The following is a 21,291-nucleotide window of genomic DNA, read 5'->3' as shown; positions in this document are numbered from 1 at the left end:
GTTTGACTCTGTCAGCCCTGGCTCTGTCCCCCACCCCCACCCCATCTTTGCTCCCCCAAACCCTATATTATCAAGTGACACCAAGAACCAATAGGTTTTTATTAATCAAATGGCAGGCAGCTCCTTGACTTGAGTAAGCTCTCCCAACCCTGGCTTGGATGGCCCTTAAATATTTAGGAATGGCTTTCAGAACCAAGAGTGTCTATACCAATCTCTCCCCAACTTCTTCATGTCTTCCCATCTTTCCTGAACCTTGGGAACAGTCTTGGAAGATGGAGGCTGGATCATCCCTGACTGTATTCTTCCAGCAAAGAGGATTTGCAAAACGTCCCTGCTTTTCCTTAGTGTCTAGCTTCTCAAAAAATAAACAGCACCCTTGAGCTGGGGAGATGGCTCAGTGGAAAAGCCTGCTTGCTGTGTTAAGTATAAAGACCTGAGTTCAATCCCAAGAACCTATATCAAAAGCCAGGTGTGGTTGTGCACCTATAACTCTGGCACTGGGAGGACTGGGGGGCCTGGGGAGACAGGAAAAGACTGAAGGCTCATGGGTAGAGACAGGTGAAGTTGCTTTATCACACCCAAGGAAATGCTCTCTGAGTTCCACACTTTCCCACTGGGATTAACATGTGTGCTACGGGTTCTGTGTGGCTTGTCTTCTCTGTATTCCTCTGCAGTAGATTGGAGAAGTGGGCCTTTGAGGGCAGGGTTCTGTATGAGGTGAGTCTGAATTCTTTCTTCTGCCTGTGCCTGACAGCATGAGGCCCAGGATGCTGGACCCAGCTTTCAGAACAGTGAGCTAAGTGGGTGGCTTCGTTTCTAAGTTAACGCAGCCCCAGGGAACTTGAGATGCTGTAGAGAACCGGCTGAGACAAGGTGGGAACTGCTCACTAAGGGACCAGACAGAATCTCTGAGCTGAAACCCGAAGCTTGCCTGCTGATCTCTTTGAAGGAATCAGGAAGAAACCAAAATGTCCACTGTGACTTTCTCCAACTGGTCTCATTTCTGGGAATCTATTTCAAGGGGAAAAAAAAATACAAAAAAGGGGGAAGCCAAAACATAAAGATGTTTATTGAAGCTCTATTTATAGCGAAAATAAAATATATATAAACAAACATTCAACAAGAAAATGCCATGCAGCCATTTGAAAGTAAGATTCCACATCAACATTGAAAAACATCAAGAAAAAAAGTAGAGTAAAAGCCAAATATACATTTACAACCTTGTCAAAGAAAAAGCAAGAAAAAGTGCCCATGAGAAAACCTGTTTAGCCAAACTTTCCCAGTCTGCTCAAGGATCGCCACACCATATCTCCCCTATACAACCGTCCAGAAAGTTTGCTGGAAGAAACGGGTGGACAGTCCTTAGGAGTGGAACCCCAGGCCAAGCCTGCTGGCTACTCCCGGAGATATGCAGGACAGACCGACCCTGCACTCAGACGGCCCTTCTAGACAGGTATGACAGAGACACGGTGGGCAACTCCTCAGGCTGCAAGGCCCTGCCAGGCAGCCTATGCTTAGACTAGCAGTAGCCCTATTGGCAGCTGGTCCCAGCCCTTGGGTCACCTGTCAAGTGTTTGCAAATATCTCCTTTAAACACAAGGTTCTTCCAGGATTCCTCCAGCCCCAGCTGCCTCCCTCCTTTCCTGACTTCTTCCTTCTGGACTCTGGGATCCATAAGTCCCTGCTGGTCCTACTGCCAGCTAGCCAGGATGCCAATCTGTTGCCTGCTCTGGTCTCAAGAATCTGCTGGTTTTGGAAATCAACTAGACAACTTCACCTTAGTCTAACCTGTCTTTGATCTTGAACCAAACTCCCTCTGCCCTTGGGTCCCAACCCCTAGTTAACACCCATATGAGAGATACTTTAGAAATCCATTTCCCAGACCCTCCCAACATAAACTGCACCCACTTCAGCCCACTGGAGGACTGTGAGTGGTCACATCAGGGGAAAGGAGTCGCAGGACAAAAGGACATTATGACGGTGCTTTTTTTTTTTCCGTTTTTCTTTTTGCACAAAAACAGTCCATTTATTCAAGTGTTCTCCAGCACAAGTACATTAGAAAGGAGCTTTATTATATTCTTCTGGGCACAAAAAAAAAAAGTGATGAAGCGGAACTGACGGACTCTCTACACCTGCTGTACGCATTGACCTTTTAATATTTCTTCAACAGCTATGTCACAAGCATCACGTACACAGAGATACAACAGGACACCGGAGAGTGCAGCAAGCTGTATGCAGCCCCCCACACCCCTCCTGGCTGTCCCAGAACCAGACTGTGAAATGTACATTATTACTGTCAATAAATAGAGAAGCAACCCTAACAAAAAATACAGTGGTAGAAGGAAGCCGGGACCAGGAAAAACAAACGACAATTCTTAAAAAAAAAATTAGGAAAAGAGAGAGCTAGGAAGAGGAACCGAAAGAGGACCAGGGGGACCGGGGAAGGTTCTGGAAGGTCCTGCACTTAGCTGCGTGGAATGTGGAGTCAAAGCGCTCTGCCACCGGGGTCAAAGCGAATTCGTCTGTAACAGTAAAAGTTATTACCAAATCAGCTACGGAGTTTATTTTGTAGTATGAATACATGATTTCCCACAAGTAAGCACCCGCTACTTCGATGTCTCAGCTAAAACACGTGAAATCGCTCACTTAGTTTTCAAGTACAAAGTTAAAATGCCTTTTTAATAATAATATATCAGAGTAAAACAATAGTCTCTTTTAAACTCCACTACAAGAAAACAAAACAGAACGTCATTGTCCAGACAGCAGACTTAATTTAACAATATATATTTTTAATAAAATGTGTTTAGCACCGTGTTGAGTCATCTCCTCCCTCTGCATATTCTAAGGAATTCAGCTTTTCAGTGATTGTTGTTTCTGTAGAATTCTATGGCCGGGCAATCAAATTAGTCTGTAAAATGGGACTATGTGAGACTTTAGACCACTGCTCATGCCCTCAGGCTTGGTGCTGGGTTAAACCCACTCTATGGCCACTCTATGAGCCCACAAATGGAGCTTGTCCCAGTAGGGGAGCCAGTTACAGAGTTCTGGGGTCCCCTAGAGAAGCTGTGACTCCCTACCAGCAAAGGGCCTTCCACAGATGTCCATCTTGGCCTGCCTCTTGGTCTCAATGCCTACTCCAGTGTCTGGGCTAGAGACTTGTCTCCAACCAAAGGCCAACCTTAGCTGTGTCTTGGAAGCCTGCAAGCCAAGGCTTTTCCTCTCAAAGCTCAGCTTTCTCCACACAAACACACAAGCTCACAATGACCCTGATCAACCCGAGTCCTTTCCTTAGGACTTCTGACCCAGCACTGCTCCTAGTGCTGATTCTACCCGGATGGGACAGATCAATTGGAAAGGGCCACTAACTCCACCTCCTCACAGGGTAACAGGCTTCAGCTGTTCTCTGCCAAGTGAACAAGTCAGCACCACAAGCCCTGGGAGCAGTCAAGCGCCAAACTCAGATCCAAACGCAGGCCTGCTTGGAAACTCAGCTGCAATGGCCACACAGCCCCAGCTCACAGCCAGGGCTCTTACAGTGACAGTTCCTGAAGTCCTTGTACTGCCATAACAGCTCTGCACCAACCAGACAGGCCTAGGAATTTGCTTCTACTCTCTGGACACACTGTACAGTAAAGAATAGAGAAACCAACAATTTGTATCTTCCTGTAAGCACACTCCTTCAAAGTGGCTCAGCCTAACTCCAATCCTAAGCCAGCAAGTGAGGACCACAGCATCCCCAGAACAGAGACACTCTTGGGGAGGGTGGATGCTGTTGATGTTGGCCTCCACCCATTGCTCCTGCATCCACACTTCAGTCATTTGCCAAAAGCCACAGGGATCTTTATGCCTGTGGATCTTTCTACCTGCTGCCATACTCAGCCTGGCCACAAAAGTGACTGGGTCCAGGAGGCTCTTTAGGGGACCTCAGGTTTCTAACAGGGTATTCCACAGCAAAGAACAGCCGACTGCAGGCTCCCAGGCTTACTGGGTCCTATGAGAGGAATTAGCACCAGCTTGGGACCCTGCTGGTATGTGTGCCTCGTCAGGAGGCCTTGGTTCTGTGACCCTGGCGCTAGCACCCGCTACCTCCCCTGGGCAAGGGCCACAGATCTTCTGCACGAGGCTTCACACTTACACGGCACCTGCTGAGGGGTGGCTGTCACCCAGTCCCCAGCACCTTAGTTTCTAGGGAAAACAAGCCTAGTCTTTGGAAAGGAAAGCCCACAGGGAACCTCCCATGACTGAATCCAGCTTCAACCCCACCTGCAGTGAGCTAGTTCCTAGATGCACTGCAAACTCCCCACAACCTCCCCTCAGCTACCACAGCATCCCAGCAGCTCTCCTCAGAGGTGACCCTAGAAGCTGCACTTGGGGTAGAGATGGATGAATAGCCAAATTGGCACAGTCCCAAAGACACCTCTCCCCAAGATATTGGGGGCTAACTCGACTGGTGCCTACACACTATGGTAAGACTAAGCCCACAGATGGGGCTGGAAGGAAAGCTAGAGAAGGCCACCCGATGCCCCATGAGGGGTCCATCAGGGACCGCGTCAGGTCAGTACTGGTCAGCCACCTGGAAGCCTCTACTCAGCCCCTTGGGAACTCCTCCTCCTGAGCCCTCACAGTAACCCCAGGCCCAGGAGCACCAGGCCCAGCTGAGGTGGCACTAGGCTCCTGGGAAAGGCTAGCTTTGTCACATACGCGATGGGAAGAGATGGCCTTTGAAGACAGTCCTGACAGGAGCTGGGAAGACCTTACCGTTGCTAGAGGGGGAGGGAGCACCTTGGACTGCCTAAAGCAGCCTTCCTCCCCTCCAGTCCTCCTGCATGGTGCTGGTGGACTCCAGGTCAGAATGGAGCCCTGCTGGAGCAAGGGAGGACGTTACATTTAGTACAGGGACTCCAAGAGGGCAAGCATCCCCCTCTCCTGGATGCTCCAGCCCCACAGTCATACCTGCCATGGCAGGGGAAACTAGCTGTGACCTTAAAACTCTATGCAGAGAAAATGAGCAGGGGTTGGCAGGACTAACAGCCCAAGCCGTGTACCAAGCCACCAGCCAAGCTTAGTCCCGAGCAGTGAGCAAGGGGCCAAAGCCTCTGACTAGTTTTAGCACTAATTACTGATTTACTTCACTCCAAAAGTGAGGTTCACTGTCCCATTTTAATTTTTTTTTTTTTTAACATTTTATTTTCCCAATGGAAGACCCATGGCCAAGACAGATTTCAGTTCGACTTTGGTTGGGAAGAATAGGTAGGGGAGCTGAGGGCTGACTTGACTGGTGCCAAGAGTTGCAGGTCAGTAACCACAGGCTGCTAACAGAAGAATCTGACATCACCAGAGGCAAAGGGAATAGAACACAGAGCTGCTAGAGGAAGCACCTGCTTGGATCAAACCTCCTCCTTTTCCTGACTTCAGCACCTAGCACCTTCTGGGATCGAGTCTACCTGTCATAAGGGCAACAGATGTACGAGAGAGGGCTGTGTAGCCGACTCCATCGTCCTGATCCTGCAGAGAAGTGTGCTGGGGGCTCCCTGGTGTGCATGTGTTAGACTGATATACTGTTTGTGGGGCTGTCTGCGGGAAGGACCCAGGCTCAACACAGAGCCCACTCCCTCCAACCCCCACTGTGTATATTTCTTATACATGACCCTATCTATGTATTTATACAGGGCCTATCATAGGCCCCATCTTTCTAGGGATGCGGTCTTGGGACCATGTGCTTGACAGCACACCTCCCAGTCTCTGCTGGTCCCAGGAGGTGCCGTCCCCCCTCCCATTATAAAATATATATCTCTATATGCCACATATCTACACTCCATCCATCCAGGCAAGCCCTCACCCTGGGGCCACCACACCTTCCCTTCCCAGTGCCAATGCCAGGCTGCCCGCCCTGGGTGGGAAGCAGAACAAAGTGCGAGCACATGGGCCCCAGGTGAAGCTGACTCAAGGTAAGAGCACAGCTATCAGAGCAAACACTAGAAAAGAAACACACGCCACTCCAAACACACACACAAGGAGGGAGGCTGCCCCGGCCTCCCTCCAGCCCTGACACACCGGACTCACGAGGAAGGGAAGAAGAGAAGAGTGACTGGCCCGGAGGGTGGGCCTCAAACTCCCTGGCTGCCTAGCTTGTTGCCCAGTGGCTCACCTGGCCTGAGGGGTGGGAGCCAGGGCACCAGAGCCACTGGTCCTTAAAAAAGCACCTGCCACCCCCCTGCACCTTGGTTTGAAACCTAAAGGGAAGGGTGTTGGGTTTTTGTTTTCTGAAAGAAAATCTTAAAACAATTATAGCCAGAACCATAAGAATAATTATAATAAAGGTGTCATCAGCCTCCCAAGTATGAAACTGCAGTCTTTAGAGATGACCAAAAACATCACATTCCAGGACCGGAGCTGCCGTGTGCAGAGGGGATGGTGGGGCCTTATAAAAGAACACACAAAAGGCAACTTAGACAGAAAGCACCAGTACATTTTGTATGTTTTTTTATTTGCTCCAGGTGGGGTTAATGGCGGGTCACTTTCCCTCACTCTGGACTATTTCTGATCCCACAAGGGACCTTCAACGTGGCTGACGAATTCAAAATCAGGGACAATGTTTTCTCAAGCCATTTTTCTGAGGCAGTCATTTTAGATTCATATTCTAAGGTTATTGCACGCGAGTCTGGATAAATTCCACACTCAGCTTCCCCAGGGTTCGACCACCTCAGCTGAGCCCCTTTTTGGCAGGAGAAGCTAGGCATGGGGCGGGGGTGGGGGCGATATGGGTCCTCCTTCAGTTTGTTAAAACCCCCTCCAGCTGTTCCCCTCTCCCCAACCTGGGCTGAAACCCTTTGCACAGAGGGCCAGGCGGAAGCTGATGTCTTTGCTCACCTCGCTGTTTTGAAAGCACCATTATGAAGTCGGGATGTACAGTAGTTAACAGTACCTTTTATATATATATATATCTCATATCTATCATATATATATAAACTGTAAACAAGAGGTAACAGCGGCTTCTAGAAACTGGTTTTCTTCAAGGTTTCCTGTGTGTTAGGCACCTGAAATACTGTAGAAAAGTGTCTGGTGTGGTGTTCTCAGCGCCCTGCTGCTAGTTGGGTTCTGTTTTGCATGACCAGGAATGGTGCTTGTCGAGACTGCTCGGGGCTGGGAGAGGAGACTGCCTCCGAGGGTCTCTATTCTCTTCCTGTTTGTGCTCCTATCTGATCAGGCTAGAGACAACCAAAGAGATATATAGAAAAGGAAAAAAAAAAAAACCAATATTTTAAGTTTTTATAGAATTTTCCCTCTCTCCCTTTCCTCTCCAAGGCATTACTACTTTTTGTTGTTACTGATTTTGCTGCAATAACTCTCTTGTTTCAGTCACAGCAAGAAACAAAAACCCAAACAAACAGAAAACCCCTCTGAAAAAGAGTAGAAAACAAAAAGTTCGCCTCCTAGGACAGGAGGGGAAGAAGGGAAGGGGCCTATTTTGCTTTTTAGATAGGACTGAAGGTGAACATTGAAAACTCAGGAGATGATGTCCAACCCTTTTGCAAGGCCAAGCCCTCCGGCGTTTCCTCCTCTGTGGTTTGATTTAAATTCCTTTTTCTCTTCTGGGTGCTGAACTTTTCTCCGTCCTCTCGTTCTTGGTGTTTTATTGTTTTGTTTTGTTTTTTGTTTGTTTGTTTGTTTAACTTTTTTTATCATCACTACTTCAGTTTGCCCCCATGTCCCTTACACACAAGCAAAATATTCCTTCAGCGGAGCGAAGAGGTGGCGGATGACCGGCACGCTCCACGATCGGCCCAGCAGTCTCTGCCTCGCCAAGCGGCTCATGTTGGAGACGTCTGTGTAGTGGACGGGGAAGCCAAACACCCTGTGGGAGGAAGGCAGGGAAGGCCGAGTGAGTGTGGGTGTGATGGCGGATGTTAGTTTACTCTGAATTCCTGTCACAGGCTGCCATGTGCCAGGCTCTCTGTGGGTATAAAGATAGGTAGTATAATCCCAGCTTTGAGATTCACACTCCCCAGAAACAAAGGCAGTAAAAAAAAACAAAGCAAAACCCCCAGATCTCTGAAATGCCTCTTGGATGTGCTCTATAGGCACTCTGCACATGAGAACTGGAGGGTGCAGGCAGCCTGAGTCTGAATTCAATCTGATTCATCCCTAAATGCCCCTCTGAGAAGAGAGAGGCTCTCAAAGATGGGACTCTGGGTTGACCTGGTGAGCTCAGGGGCCCACTGCTGCTCAGGTGTCTGTGAGAACAGCCTTCTTATCTGTCTAGATCCTCCTCAAATCCAAGAAAGAGCCCACCCAGCTGGGTGCCATCTGGTGCACCTCACAGGCATCTATACTGGCTTTCAAAACACACACAAAATACCTATGATCCAAGCCATGCACTGTGCTGAGGGTTCTAGTGGGCCCATCTGTGTTGGGCGGTCCTCGGGCCCTTCTGAACAGGAACCAGCTACAGAAAAGTGCAGGCTCTCCCCAGGGCGTGGCATGCTGGAAAGCGCTTGTTAAAGTTCACTCACAGGGAATTTGGGGGCAATGAGGATGTGCTGTGGCAGCCGACACAGAGCCTGCCGCCTTCCTTTTAACCCAGCCCTGGCCAGACGCAAGCACCCAGCACTGTACCTTTCCATTTCAGTGCACCACAGGATGTCCTCCTTCTCGTTCATGAAGACGGGGAAATGCTGGTCTTTGCCCTGCTTTATAGAGTTTGACCTGGTGGTAATGGTCCTCACTTTGCTGAACTAGAAGATGAAGAGGCAGAGGAATGAGCCACCATCATTTGCTGAGGAAATGGCTGACTGATCCCTGCTTCCCTTCTCACCAAGAGGGCACTTGGGTGTTCTTGGTCTAATCAGGCTAACAGGACTAGAGGCAGCAGCTGTGGCTAGCTTGCCCCTCACGTCTTCCAAGCCTGGGACTCTCTCAGGGGGAGCAACTTTCAGGTAGAAGAATGTCAATAACTTAGCAGCCAAGGTCCACTGCTGGGATCTGCAGCCAGAAAGCTAGACTATGTGGGTGGAGCCTAAGACAAACTCCTAAGAGCAGTCTCTCGATGCTGCAGACTTGTAGGTCCCAGCCAAACAGGAACAAAACAAAAAACGTTCTTCCTTTTTGAAGAACCATTTTATTAGTTTAAGAGGAAAACTGTAAATCTCAGCCTCTGCCTGAAGGAGGGGGAGGAGAGACTCGAGTGTAATGCTGTTGAGGCAAGCGTGTAGATCAGACACATGGTAGGCAAGCAGCCACGACTGAGGAGGGAGGCTTTAGAGATAGAGTAAGGAAGCCCAAAGTTTCAGAAAAAGTAAGTACACATAGGTTTTAGTCATCATTCAAAATAAAGAAGTGGGGAAGATACAGAAGTCAGAATGTGGGGAGACCAGACAACCCTCACGGGGTCTGAGCTGGAAATTCGAGACCTGGGATACCCAACTTAAAAAGCTCTGAGGCTGGAGAGCCGGGTCAGAGACTGGGCACACTGGTCCAATTCCCAGTGCCCACACGGAGGCTTGCAACTGTCTTTAACTCCAGTTAACTCCAGCCCTAGGATTTGACATCCTTTTCTGGCTTCTTCAGCAAGCAAACAGTGGTGTAGGAATAGGCAGGCAAAGCTCGTACACGGGTATGAACAAAAGCCTCTGCACTTCCCAGAACCTTGTTAAAGACCCTACAGCGCCTGCCGGGGCGGGACGGAGGGGCAGCATGCTCATTCCCTGGCCAACTGGCTCTATGAACCCACACCATCCCAAGAGGTCACATGCCGCACAGCTAGGCCGAGCACTCCTTAGCCAGCGTCTTCCAACACCCACACTGTCCTCAGTGCTGAGACTCACCTTGGCTATTCTGCCGTGCTCCAGACACTCTTGCAGCTCCAGCTTATCATTCACAGTGGATGCCAAAGGCCTAGAAAGGAAGAGACACCATAGAAGCACAGAGCAGGAAAGCCCATCTAGGTACCAACCCCTGTTAGCCACAGGCCTCCAGGGCAGGTCAAAAGCCCTTACCCCAAATAGATACACACAGCACAGCCCTCTCCATACCATGCCTGCCCGCCCACAAACAACCAAACAAGCCTTAATCCTTACAGGAAAATTTAAAAGAAGTTTCAAAAGCACATACCAGACAGCTAACGACTACCCAGGGACAAAAAGTACATATGCAAAAAAAAAAAAAAAAAAAAAAAAAAAAAAAGCCGGGCGTGGTGGCCACGCCTTTTAATCCCAGCACTTGGGAGGCAGAGGCAGGCGGATTTCTGAGTTCGAGGCCAGCCTGGTCTACAGAGTGAGTTCCAGGACAGCCAGGGCTACAGAGAAACCCTGTCTCGAAAAACCAAAAAAAAAAAAAAAAGTACATATGCAACTTGTATCTTGATTTCTGATGGTTTGTTTTGGGGGTGAATATGCTGGTTGAAGCTGATTGGAACATAAACCTTAAGAAGGCATCCTTTGGGGCTGGTGAGATGGCTCATCAGGTACGAGCACTGACTGCTCTTCCGAAGGTCCTGAGTTCAAATCCCAGCAACCACATGGTGGCACACAACCATCTGTAATGAGATCTGATGCCCTTTTCTGGTGTGTCTGAAGACAGCAATAGTGTACTTAGATATAATAATAAACAAAAATCTTTAAAAAATCTTTAAAAAAAAAAAAAAAAAAAGAAGGGACCCTTTGCCGGGCATGGTGGCGCATGCCTTTAATCCCAATACTCGGGAGGCAGAGGCAGGCGGATTTCTGAGTTTGAGGCCACCCTGGTCTACAGAGTGAGTTCCAGGACAGCCAGAGCTACACAGAGAAACCCTGTCTCGAAAAACCTAAAAAAAAAAAAAAAAACAAAAAACAATAACAGCAAAACCCAAAAACTCCTGTTTCTGCAGGAAAGTCCAGCATCAAGGAGGTGAAGGTAAAAATGTTAAAAATTTGAGGCCAGGGGGCTGGAGAGATGGCTCAGAGGTTAAGAGCACTGACTGTTCTTCCAAAGGTCCTGAGTTCAATTCCCAGCAACCACATGGTGGCTCACAACCATCTGTAATGAGATCTGATGCCCTCTTCTGGTGTGTCTGAGAACAGTGACAGTGTACTTACAGATAATAAATGAATAAATCTAAAATTTTTTTAAAAAAAGAAAGAAAAAAGAAATTTGAGGTCAACGCAAAACAAAAGTTTTGCTCCAAAAGCTAAAGCTCTGTGTTGTGTGTTATCTCAGGGCAGCCCAGGGAAAGCGAAGCCCACTTTTGACGGTGTCCTTTCCTAGGTTTAGAGATAGCTGAGTCTAGCTAGGCAGTGGTGTTGCACACCTTTAATCCCAGCATTTGGGACACAGAGGCAGGCAGATTTTTGAGTTCAAGGCCAGCCTGGTCTACAAAGTGAGTTCTAGGACAGCCAGGGCTACAGAGAGAAACCCTGTCTCGAAAAACCAAAGAGAGAGAGAGAGAGAGAGAGAGAGAGAGAGAGAGAGAGAGAGAGAGAGAGAAAGGCATCATCCCAACACTCAAGAAGGGGAAAGAAGCACTGAGAACTGCCACCTGGCTGGCTGGATACTCAGGGTCTCCCTCCTTGGGCTGTCTGTCCTGCCTGCAGCTCTGCAGCCCCTCCTCCCATACCCTCCATGCCAGGAACCCTCACCAACCTGTTCATGCCAGGAAGGTTACCCCAGAAGTAACGGGCCCTGTGTGCAGCAGACACTTCTTTGGCGTCAATCATCACGGGGTTAGACTGTAAAATAGGAGACAGTTTCAAGATGACCAAGGAGGAAGTATTAATTAAACACTGCTGGGTAACTGGGCTGGCCAAGAGTCTTAATTCTCCAGAGGAACTTCCTCCATAGGAAGCCACACACCGGAATAACCTGAAGACCCAAACTTAAATCCATCCCACATGTGCTGGCTAGAACATTCTTTTTTTTTTTTTTTTTTTTTTGGTTTTTCAAGACAGGGTTTCTCTGTATAGCCCTGGCTGTTCTGGAACTCACTTTGTAGACCAGGGTAGCTTCGAACTCAGAAATCTGCCTGCCTCTACCTTCCAAGTGCTGGGATTAAAGGCGTGCGCCACCACGCCCCGCTGGCTAGAACATTCTGGACAGTCAGCACAATCCAACTGAACTTTCTGTTATTCTTCCAGTAGTACTATGAGTGACTCTTGTGTGCTTAAAGTGAGGTTCATTCTTGTAATAGCCACAAGGCTGATGACTACAAAAACCTTACCAGAGCAAACCTATTTGTGTACTAAGTCCTCACATTTACAATCTGAGGATATTATTGAGCGTAGGCTGACAGGACTATAAGCTGACAGCCTACCACAAGAATGCCTTGGGCAGGGCTAGAGAGATGGCTCAGCAGTTAAGGGCATTGACTGCTCTTCCCAGGGTCCTGAGTTCAAATCCCAGCAACCACATGGTGGCTCACAACCACCCATGAGATCTGACACCTCTTCTGGTGTGTCTGAAGTCAGCTACTTATACATAATAAAAAATAAATCTTAAAAAAAAAAAAAAGAATGTCTTGGGCAGCAGCAATCCCCTATGTTTGGCTTGTATGGCTCGGTGCTAAACTGGGGCTCACATAACAGGAAATGAAAGCAAAAAGATAAGCCATGATTTTCTCTCAGGTATCACAAAACACCCACAAGGGTGCCAGAGAGTGAGCATAGGCCATTCTAGTCAGAGAAAACTGATTTTGGAGTTCTCCACAGAAACACTGGGCTGGTCCCAGGCTGTCTGTCTGATGATGACCACCACCGCACCTCTTTGAACAAGAGAACTTTCTTCCCAGGTGGGCCTTTAGCACTGCTTCCTCTCTTCATGGGAAATCTTCCTCAAGCTGTCCCTTGCAAAGAGAAGCCACCAGTCCCCAGCTCTAATCCCCCAGCTCCGCAATGCAGACAAGACAGGGACGAAGCAGCAGTCCCAGGTAGAAGCCATTAGTGAGCTGGCCAAACCAAGGTCTCGGTCTATACCTCAAGAAATCGCGAGATGTCCCTCTTGTCACTAACGCCCATGGCCACCACATTCTCAAAGAGCCAGAAGAAGGGGCGATCATCTCCCTCCTTGGGCCGCGCATCATGCAGGAGGCGGTAGAACTCAAAGAAGAGGCGGCCAGTACCCTCTGAGAGGTTGGAATAAAGAAGAAGCCATTAGCTGAGGCTGTCTGCATCGGACAGTAAGTGGTGAGGACTGGGCATGGGCAGGGTGAAGGGAAAGGGCCACTGGAGGAGTTGCCAGGGCAGAAATGTCCAAAGCAGATCCCTAAGACCTAAGTGCAGAAAGTACCAGTTTAGAAAGCAGAGGAGGGCACCTTACCGTAAAGTCCCTTGCGGGCAGGGTTGACGATGGAGAGGTCATTGCAGGGACTGCCTCCAATCACCAGGTCGAATGGGCCCCACTCCTGGATCTGGGAGGACAAAGGTAATGTGATGGGCCTGCTGTCCGGGGACAGAGGCAGAGGGAAAGAACCATCTATGAGTCCAAGAGGCAGAAGATAAGCCTAGAACCTCTAGGCTTATCATCTCAGTGAGCAGACAGACCCAGCATGGAACCCTGGGAGGTGCCAGCCCCCACCCCATCCCCAAGCAGCCTTCTGGGGTGGGGAGGAGTTAATTGTAGTGTCACGTGATTGTCTCCTGGGATTACAGAGATGAGACTGCCAGCACTACCTGAACCCCCTGAAATGGAGACTGGCAGAAGAACTTTCCAGAAGCACTTAGGTGACAGGAGCCCTTCTCCAATCCAGAACACATTACCACAAACAGTCCTGGAACCACTGGGGAGCAGGTGGAGCACTGAACAGCAAGCTCTACAATCTACCCCCACTGCATTCACACAAGCTGAGGACTAAACCAAGCCTTCAGGCCCTCTAGGCAAGAGCTCTATGTTCTTTCTTCACCTCTCAAAACCCCACTTCCAATCTGCTCATCATCCTGAGATGCCACAGAAGGAAGACGAAAAATGAGAAAGAAAGGCTGGAGGAGAGGACAAGAAGGAAGGAACAAATGGGCTGAATGGAAGAAGTGGATGGCACTGTCCCCAGGAGCCAAGGACACGGGGCGGGGGGAGGGGGGGACGGACAGACATCCCCGCGCAGGGACATACATGCTTCTGTGTGACGCTGCGGACGTCCCCGACGTACATGATCTTTCCCTGGTGCCGCACCATGCCCACCGTGATGGAGTCCTCACACACCTCAGAGGCAATGTAGCGGTCCACTTGGATGCCCAGGTCCTTCAGCACCAGGAGCCCTGTGCCAGCCAGCAGAGAGCAAGCGCTGTCACCAGAGCCATCAACCTCACACCTGCTCTTAAGACTTATCTTGCCAGATGCACAGCAGGGGCTCACCTGGGATGCCCCCAGTATCCTTACCCAAATCAAGTCAGATCAGCACAAACGTGCACTATGACTGTGCTTCAGCTCTGCCCAGGTGGAAGGTAACCAAAGCCAGGAAAGACTAAGCAAATCTGCAGGTGAGTCAGGTCCAGGGAGACGGTGGCCTTTTCTTTCTTTCTTTTTTTTTTTTTTTTGGTTTTTCAAGACAGGGTTTCCTGTATAGCCCTGGCTGTCCTGGAACTCACTTTGTAGACCAGGCTGGCCTTGAACTCAGAAATCCGCCTGTCTCTGCCTCCCAAGTGCTGGGATTAAAGGTGTTTACACCATATCCAGGTCTAACAAGCAATAATCATTCATTTATTGTTTCATTTTTGAGCTATAACCCAGGGAGGCCTCGAACTAGCTCGGTAGCCTAAGAGGAATGAACTTCTGACCTCTGTCCAAGTACTAGAATATGTGTGTTAGCATGCTTGCTTCTTTCTTTCCTTTTTTTTGAGACAGGATTGTAGACTAGGCTAGCCTCAAACTCAGAGCTCTACCCTACCCGCCTTTCCCTCCTGAGTGTAGTGCTGGGATTAAAGGCATGTGCCACCGCTACCCGGCTCATGCTTAGTTCTTAATCATTCAGTTATATCAGCTATATAAACTTGCTATCTCCACTGTCTGAAGAAAAGCAGGCCAGTCTCTCAGGACCCATGCCACTCACCTGTAGCAATCCCATCAAAGAGAGACAGCACACGGATGGGCTTCCTCTTCTCAGCTGGCACAGGTGGGTAAACCTTTGGGGGGTCCTAAGTAGTGAACACCATTGATCAGGTCCATGCTTGGGGTTGCCCCTATAGCTCCCCATGCTGTGTTGGCCCCTCCAGCTGAGAACTACAGGGCTTCTAGGTGGAGCTTCACAGCTCACACACGCCTCAGTCCCTCCTGTAACCTGCCCAGGTCCTACTGCCTACTCAAGGGCTCTCATGAAGGACTAGTCTCAGAAAGGCGTGAGATGGCAGCCTAGACCCAACACTTACAAATTCCTGGTCATGGTTATTGGCAAAGAACATCTGGAGTCGAGAAGGCCAGTCTTCCCGTCTTCGCAGCAGCCCATAGGTGCCCTTATGCCCACACATGTAGCAGTTCCAGGGGTCTTCCTTAATGGCTGCCTGGGCAGCTCCTGGCCCCACCAAGAGATCCACACACTCGACACAAAAGCACCTGGAAGAAAGCCCATTGAAGAGGGGACTGCCTCTAAGACCTGATTGACTGAGGTCTAGCAGCAGGCAGGAGTGCCAGCTGGAGCAGCACTGGTCCAGAGCATGTCGGGTGGGTGCAGCAGGCAGTGAGGACCCAGGATGCAGCTCTGTGGGCAGGGGTCTCACCTGCAGCAGTTGTTGTTCCCACACATGAGCACTTCACGCCCCCCACAGCAGATGGTGCAATAGGACTGGTACCCATCGTCGTCATACTGGTAAGCACACTCCAAGAAGCAGTTCTAGGGAGAATGGGAAGGCTCAGGGTGGAAGTCCAGCAGGGCCAAGGGAAGACAGGTTCTGAACCCAAGGAAAGCTGAGGGGAACTGCCCACCAAGAGTTCTGTCTGCAGCCGTCTACAAGGGCTCCCAAGGGCAAGAGCACGGCACCCCCTCTATTGTCAGTGTGCCTGACCTGCCTCTGCCACCCACTCCTGCCCACGTGAGGCCAAGACTCAAGTATGAAAGGATCTTTCATGACATAAACCAGAAGAAGCCTCAATTGTTGAGGTGTAAGGACCTGTGAGGGCCCACACCACATCCAGTCAGGTGCTGGCTCCCAATGCCAAGAAGCAGGGGAGGGGTCACCTCTTTGGGTGGGCTGTTTCCTTACCTTACAGTTCTGGCACATGCCACCAATGAAGAGTGGGTGCTCCAGGGTGACATTGAGGCTCCCACATGAGATACAAATGTCTGTAAAATAACAGGATGCCATGAGCATCTATTCCCTGGAGTTCCTGCCCACATGGGACCAGAGCACAGCTGAAACAGGACCTACCAAAATGGGTGTCAGAACGGCAGCCACCACTAATAACTCCCTTCCGTAATCTCAGCATTTGAAAGATCAAAGATCAGCCTGGACTACAGAGTGAGTTCAAGGCCAGCTGAGTCAGTGATGCTCTGCCCCAAGACAAAGCAGAACCAGCAAAGAGCTGTGGAGAGAGCTGGCTCAAGCAAGCATGCAGGCCTAAGTTCAGATCCCTGCATACATAAAACAGCCAGGTATGCTGTACCAACTGGACTCAACAGGTTATGGGGGGTTGGCAGATGAAGGTAAGAAAGAAACATGTTGCATTAGGCCCAGTGGAAGTCACAAGGAGAAACTGTTGTAGGTACGATCAAGAGACACTGTATATACATATAAAAAATTTAACGTTAAAAAGAAAAGGTGCTGGGTGGTGGTGCCCATGTGTCTAATCTCAGGCAGGCAAATCCCTGTGAGTTTGAGGCCAATCTGATCTCTAGAGTGAGTTCCAGGGCAGCCAAGGTTACACACAGAGACCCTGTCTTGTAAAACCAAAATGGAGGAGGAGGAGGTCATCAGGCATGGCAGTATATGCCTGTAACCTCAGGGCTGGGGAGGAGGGAAGACAGGAGAACGAACTCTTCTTAGAGCTAACATTTCTAAGCTTCAGGTTCAGTGAGACCCTGTCTCACAAAATAAGATGGAGAGCAACTGAGGAGGGCCCCTGAGGGTACCACCTATGCCCCCCCCCCATGCACACACCCACACATGCATGGGTACTCATTCACAAACACTCCAGCAGTTGGCCTCCCATCTCAGAAGCCTTCATCTTCAAGTTATTCCACCACCCAGGCATAGGGTGTCACGAGGACAAAATCCCATTCATAAGGACAGGTTCTCGGTCGATCCAAGTTCCTCAGGCGGTCCTCCAATCCTATTCCTTCCTAATTCGTCTAGATCTCAAGACCCTGGAGTTAGATCATTACCACTGGACCAGGGGAGGCAGATACTGCCTTTGAGAAAATGAAGGATGAAAGAGGCAAGGTCAACTTCAGTTAAGGCCACAAGGACCACCCTTCTCTGATGGCACTGGGATGTTTCCAACCCCTAAAGGACTAGAAGCATCCAACGGATGGAGGGGTATGCAGATAGACCCTGGGCCCACAGCCTTCCCAATGCCACTCTATGCACTATGCCTGTGTGAGGAGCAAGCCTACCCTGTCCCCACACAACACTTACCCTCGATGTTTCTGCACTTCTGGCGAACCTCATACACGAGCCGCTCTGCAGAGAATGCAAGCCTGCATTAGGAGGTTGCCCAGATGGCCCGGCCTGGGCACCCAGATTATGTCCACCCCTCCCTCGGAGCTCCCCGTTCTTTCTGCAGAGCCAGGCTCCTACCCCTTGTGCGCTCATCAATGATCTCCTTGACCTTAGGTTTCTCTGTTGTGCTCTTTCTGGGTTTCTTGGCCGGTGGGGGTGGGGCGTAAGCAGCTGCCTCAGGCTCCACCCACATGTCAGTGTAAACTTCCTTGTAAGGATTCTTCTCTTCTGCACAGGAAGGCAGGTGACCACAGTTACAGACTGATACTAGCATAGCACCCATAGTGGGGCACCACACTGCCCCAGCGGCTCCCCCCACCCCCAGTTCTGAGATTCTGATGAGCCAGTGGATGACATGGTAGCACACACCCTTGGGCTAACAGACCTCACACGCCATTTCTATTCCACCCTACTGTGCGGGCTCTGCGGCTCTCCAACTGTGGCTTTCCCAGTCCCTGCTGTACTGGACCAGACCACATTTACCTTCTGGTGGCTCCAGGCTCTTAGGACCCGAGGGCTGGAAGCCACCGAGGGCCCATTCAATCATCTGCTTGTTCTGCACTTCCACAGCCTTGCCACTGTCACTTTCATCACTGTCATGGCAAGCTGGAAACAGCTTCCCGGCACGGCTGCTGGCCACCTAGAAGGAACAAAAGTAGGGACAGGTTAGAAGATGGAGGAAGCCCAACTCAGAGAGGCAAAGGTGGGTAGGCAGTGGGCAGGAGACCAGCAGGAGGGAGGCTGAAGAAGGGTTGCGGGCTTGGCTAACACAGCTCCGACGTCCAGGGATCCTGGCAGCCCCACCAGTGAAACTCCCTGTAGCTGTGGGGCCATGCTCACCTGGAGGACTTCATAGATGGCTTTGCGGTACATGGGCTGCTTGTTGTAGGTGGCCTGGTGGAATGCACTGCAGAAGGAGCTCAGCGGCATGAGCTTCTCCACACACACCTAAGGACCAAGCCACCCTTAGATCGTTCCTTCCCTGGGACAGTCTCACTATAGTCCTGCATGGCCTGGCACTCACTATGTAGCTCAGGTTGGTCTTGAACTCGGGATCCTTGAGCTTTAGCAGGGATTACTATACCCAGTTGTTCTCTACACAGTTAAGCCAAGTGCCTTCTAACTTTTATGCATGAGGGACAGTAAGAGTCACTGGACCCTTGGGGGGACCAGAGGCATTGACAAAAACCACAAATAGTAGCAAGAGGGGCCCAGATCAAGAGTGGGAAAACATCCACCTGGCCAGCAGGCTTTCTGCTCAGCTCAATGATGGTGGCTATGGCTTCTTCCACTGACCCCATACAGGGAGGCACACAGGACCAAGACCCCTTCTTCTCTTCCCCGACCTCTTAACCACCAAGTCCAACTCACCACTGAGAACTTGCCATCTCCAAACCACATGACCCAGCGAGTGCCTTCAGCTGCTCGGCTCCGGCCTGTCATCCACCAAGACACAATTCGGCCTGGCCACCAGGAGAAGCCCCGAAGTTTCCCCCACACCAGCTCTCCAATGCCAAAGCCCCGGCCATCCTGGAGCCCCAAAGAGCAAAAGTCAATACACAGCAGTCCTAAGTGCCGGCCACCCTGAAACCCCCCAGAGCTCGGCCCTAGCCCTGGGCATCTGAGGGATGGCACGAGCCCCATGTGAACATCAGGTGACAAAGCCAAGCCAGGGACTCTGGAAGCAGTCAGTAAGAGCTGGCAGCCAGAGCGCCCAGGAGAGCCCCGCTCAAGCTGCTAGAGGAGAAGCGGCTCACCTCATACTCGGGCTCATCGTCGGCTGCTTTGGTAGCATTCTTGTCCCCAGCATCCCCTCCTACTGGCTCAGGGGTGGTGGCCACAGTCGGAGAAGCAGGGTCCGTGGGCTGCTGCACAGCAGGGGGGCTGGCCTCCTCCACCTTCTGAGACTCTCCAGATGCCTGGTTCTCTTCCACAGCATTCATTACTGCAATTACCTTGGCTTTCTTCTCAGCCTGGGGAAATGAGCACAGGAAGTCATCCTGACCCCTCCAGGAGTGAGCAAGGCTACTCAGTGGCTCTTCAACCCAAGCAGCTCATCATGCAAATAAAAGCAGCTGAAGCTGGAAGACCTACTCAGCTCTCCTTCCTGCCTCCGAGGAAACAACTTCCCTCTTGGTCCAGCATCTACTCTCTGACCTTCTGAGGCCAAATCTCACACAGCCAAGGCTGGTCTCAAACCTGCTATGTCGTTGAGAATGATCCTGAACGCTCGCTTCTTCTGCTTCTACTTTTTTGTTTTGTTTTGTTTGTTTTTTGAGACAGGGTTTCTCTGTATAGCTCTGGCTGTCCTGGAACTCACTTTGTAGACCAGGCTGGCCTCGAACTCAGAAATCTGCCTGCCTCTGCCTCCCGAGTGCTGGGATTAAAGGCGTGTGCCACCATGCCCGACTTGCCTCTTCTTCTTTTTTTTTTTTTTAAGATTCTTTTTATTATTATTAAAATTTATTTATTATATGTAAGTACACTGTAGCTGTCCTCAGACACTCCAGAAGAGGGTGTCAGATCTTGTTACAGATGGTTGTGAGCCACCATGTGGTTGCTGGGATCTGAACTCTGGACCTTCGGAAGAGCAGTCGGGTGCTCTTACCCACTGAGCCATCTCACCAGCCCTTGCCTCTACTTCTTAAATTCTACGATTACAGGCATATACCAGAGGGTTGGCTTCTCAAATATTAATTGTGCACCACAGTTCAGGCAAGGATCTGGGCTCCAACTCTTCCCGTCTTGCTTCCAGGCTGAGACAGTGAGCCTTTCCAGGTTCCCCTCAGTTTCTTCTTGGCAATGAAATCCTTCCCACAGAGTTTCTAAAAGATTTGGAGTGCATCTCCAACAGTGTGACCTAAGGCCTGTCATGTGCTCAGTTATTTGCTCAGCACACTGGATAAGGAGCTGTCTCCGACGTTTTGCCGACAACAAGCCAAGCTTCGCTTATTCTCTCACGGAAAGGTCCCCTCCTTTCCCTCTCTCATACTCTGAGACAAAGCACTGTGAGCGCGAGGCACGCTGGCGCACCCCCTTAATCCCAGCACTTGAGAGGCAGAGGCAGGTGGATCTCTGTGAGTCTGAGGCCAGCCTGGTCTATGCAGTGAAGTCCAACTCACATAAGGCAGACCTTGACTTAAAAAAAAAAAAAGCAAACAGAAATAAAACAAACCCCTGCTCAGGGATCCTTATATGTGCAGTCTCGATACCAAGTTCTGGGGACCACACAGTTCACCTCCATCTAGGGCACATGTCCTCCAAAACTCAGGCTCTGCACTTATCTTCACTATACCAGTGGGGACAGAGAGCAGGGAAAGGAACTGTGACCTTGTGTGGCTTTGGCCACAGGGTTTCTCTGTGTAGCCCCAGCTGTTCTGGCACTCACTCTGCCTCCCTCCAGATTGCTGGGATTAAAGGTGAGCATCTTCACACCTGGCCCAAGCCTTGAACCTGGAGCCTTGTGCACACCCCCACGAGTGCTCCACCAAAATTCCCTGCCCCACCTCATTTTCTCCATACATTTCCCTAAGAACCCAGACCCATGAAAGCTAACTCACTCTTAAAGACTAAACATTCACGTACGGGAGTGAGTGAGTCAGCGAGTGCATTCAAGTAAGAAAGTGTAACTTTTTATAATTGTTTTTAGTGCTCAGAAGACAGCTTGGAGGTGCGGGTA

At 50.2% G+C, this 21,291-nt stretch overlaps 1 protein-coding gene across 4 annotated transcripts in view; it reads right to left on the bottom strand.

The window, feature by feature from the left end:
* Positions 1–1,045: 1,045 nt before the first annotated feature.
* The window catches only part of Dnmt3a (DNA methyltransferase 3 alpha), a 105,436-nt gene continuing 85,190 nt past the window's right edge, over positions 1,046–21,291 (bottom strand). For all 4 annotated transcript variants that reach the window (XM_029484347.2, XM_029484345.2, XM_029484346.2 and 1 more), the window contains 17 exons: positions 19,370–19,585; positions 18,984–19,142; positions 18,453–18,560; positions 18,096–18,252; positions 17,691–17,840; positions 17,529–17,573; positions 16,158–16,237; positions 15,675–15,787; positions 15,327–15,510; positions 15,011–15,095; positions 14,074–14,219; positions 13,285–13,375; positions 12,942–13,090; positions 11,617–11,702; positions 9,825–9,894; positions 8,617–8,735; positions 1,046–7,855 (listed from right to left, as the gene is read on the bottom strand). In XM_029484347.2, the coding sequence (XP_029340207.1) occupies positions 7,714–7,855; positions 8,617–8,735; positions 9,825–9,894; positions 11,617–11,702; positions 12,942–13,090; positions 13,285–13,375; positions 14,074–14,219; positions 15,011–15,095; positions 15,327–15,510; positions 15,675–15,787; positions 16,158–16,237; positions 17,529–17,573; positions 17,691–17,840; positions 18,096–18,252; positions 18,453–18,560; positions 18,984–19,142; positions 19,370–19,585 (2,100 nt within the window). In that variant the 3' untranslated portion in view covers positions 1,046–7,713. The remainder of the gene's footprint in view (positions 7,856–8,616; positions 8,736–9,824; positions 9,895–11,616; positions 11,703–12,941; positions 13,091–13,284; positions 13,376–14,073; positions 14,220–15,010; positions 15,096–15,326; positions 15,511–15,674; positions 15,788–16,157; positions 16,238–17,528; positions 17,574–17,690; positions 17,841–18,095; positions 18,253–18,452; positions 18,561–18,983; positions 19,143–19,369; positions 19,586–21,291) is intronic.

Source organism: Mus caroli, unplaced genomic scaffold, assembly GCF_978045245.1.
Source record: "Mus caroli unplaced genomic scaffold, Mus_caroli_1 scaffold_14, whole genome shotgun sequence".
NCBI lineage: Eukaryota > Metazoa > Chordata > Mammalia > Rodentia > Muridae > Mus > Mus caroli.
This window is presented reverse-complemented; position numbering and strand designations above follow the sequence as displayed.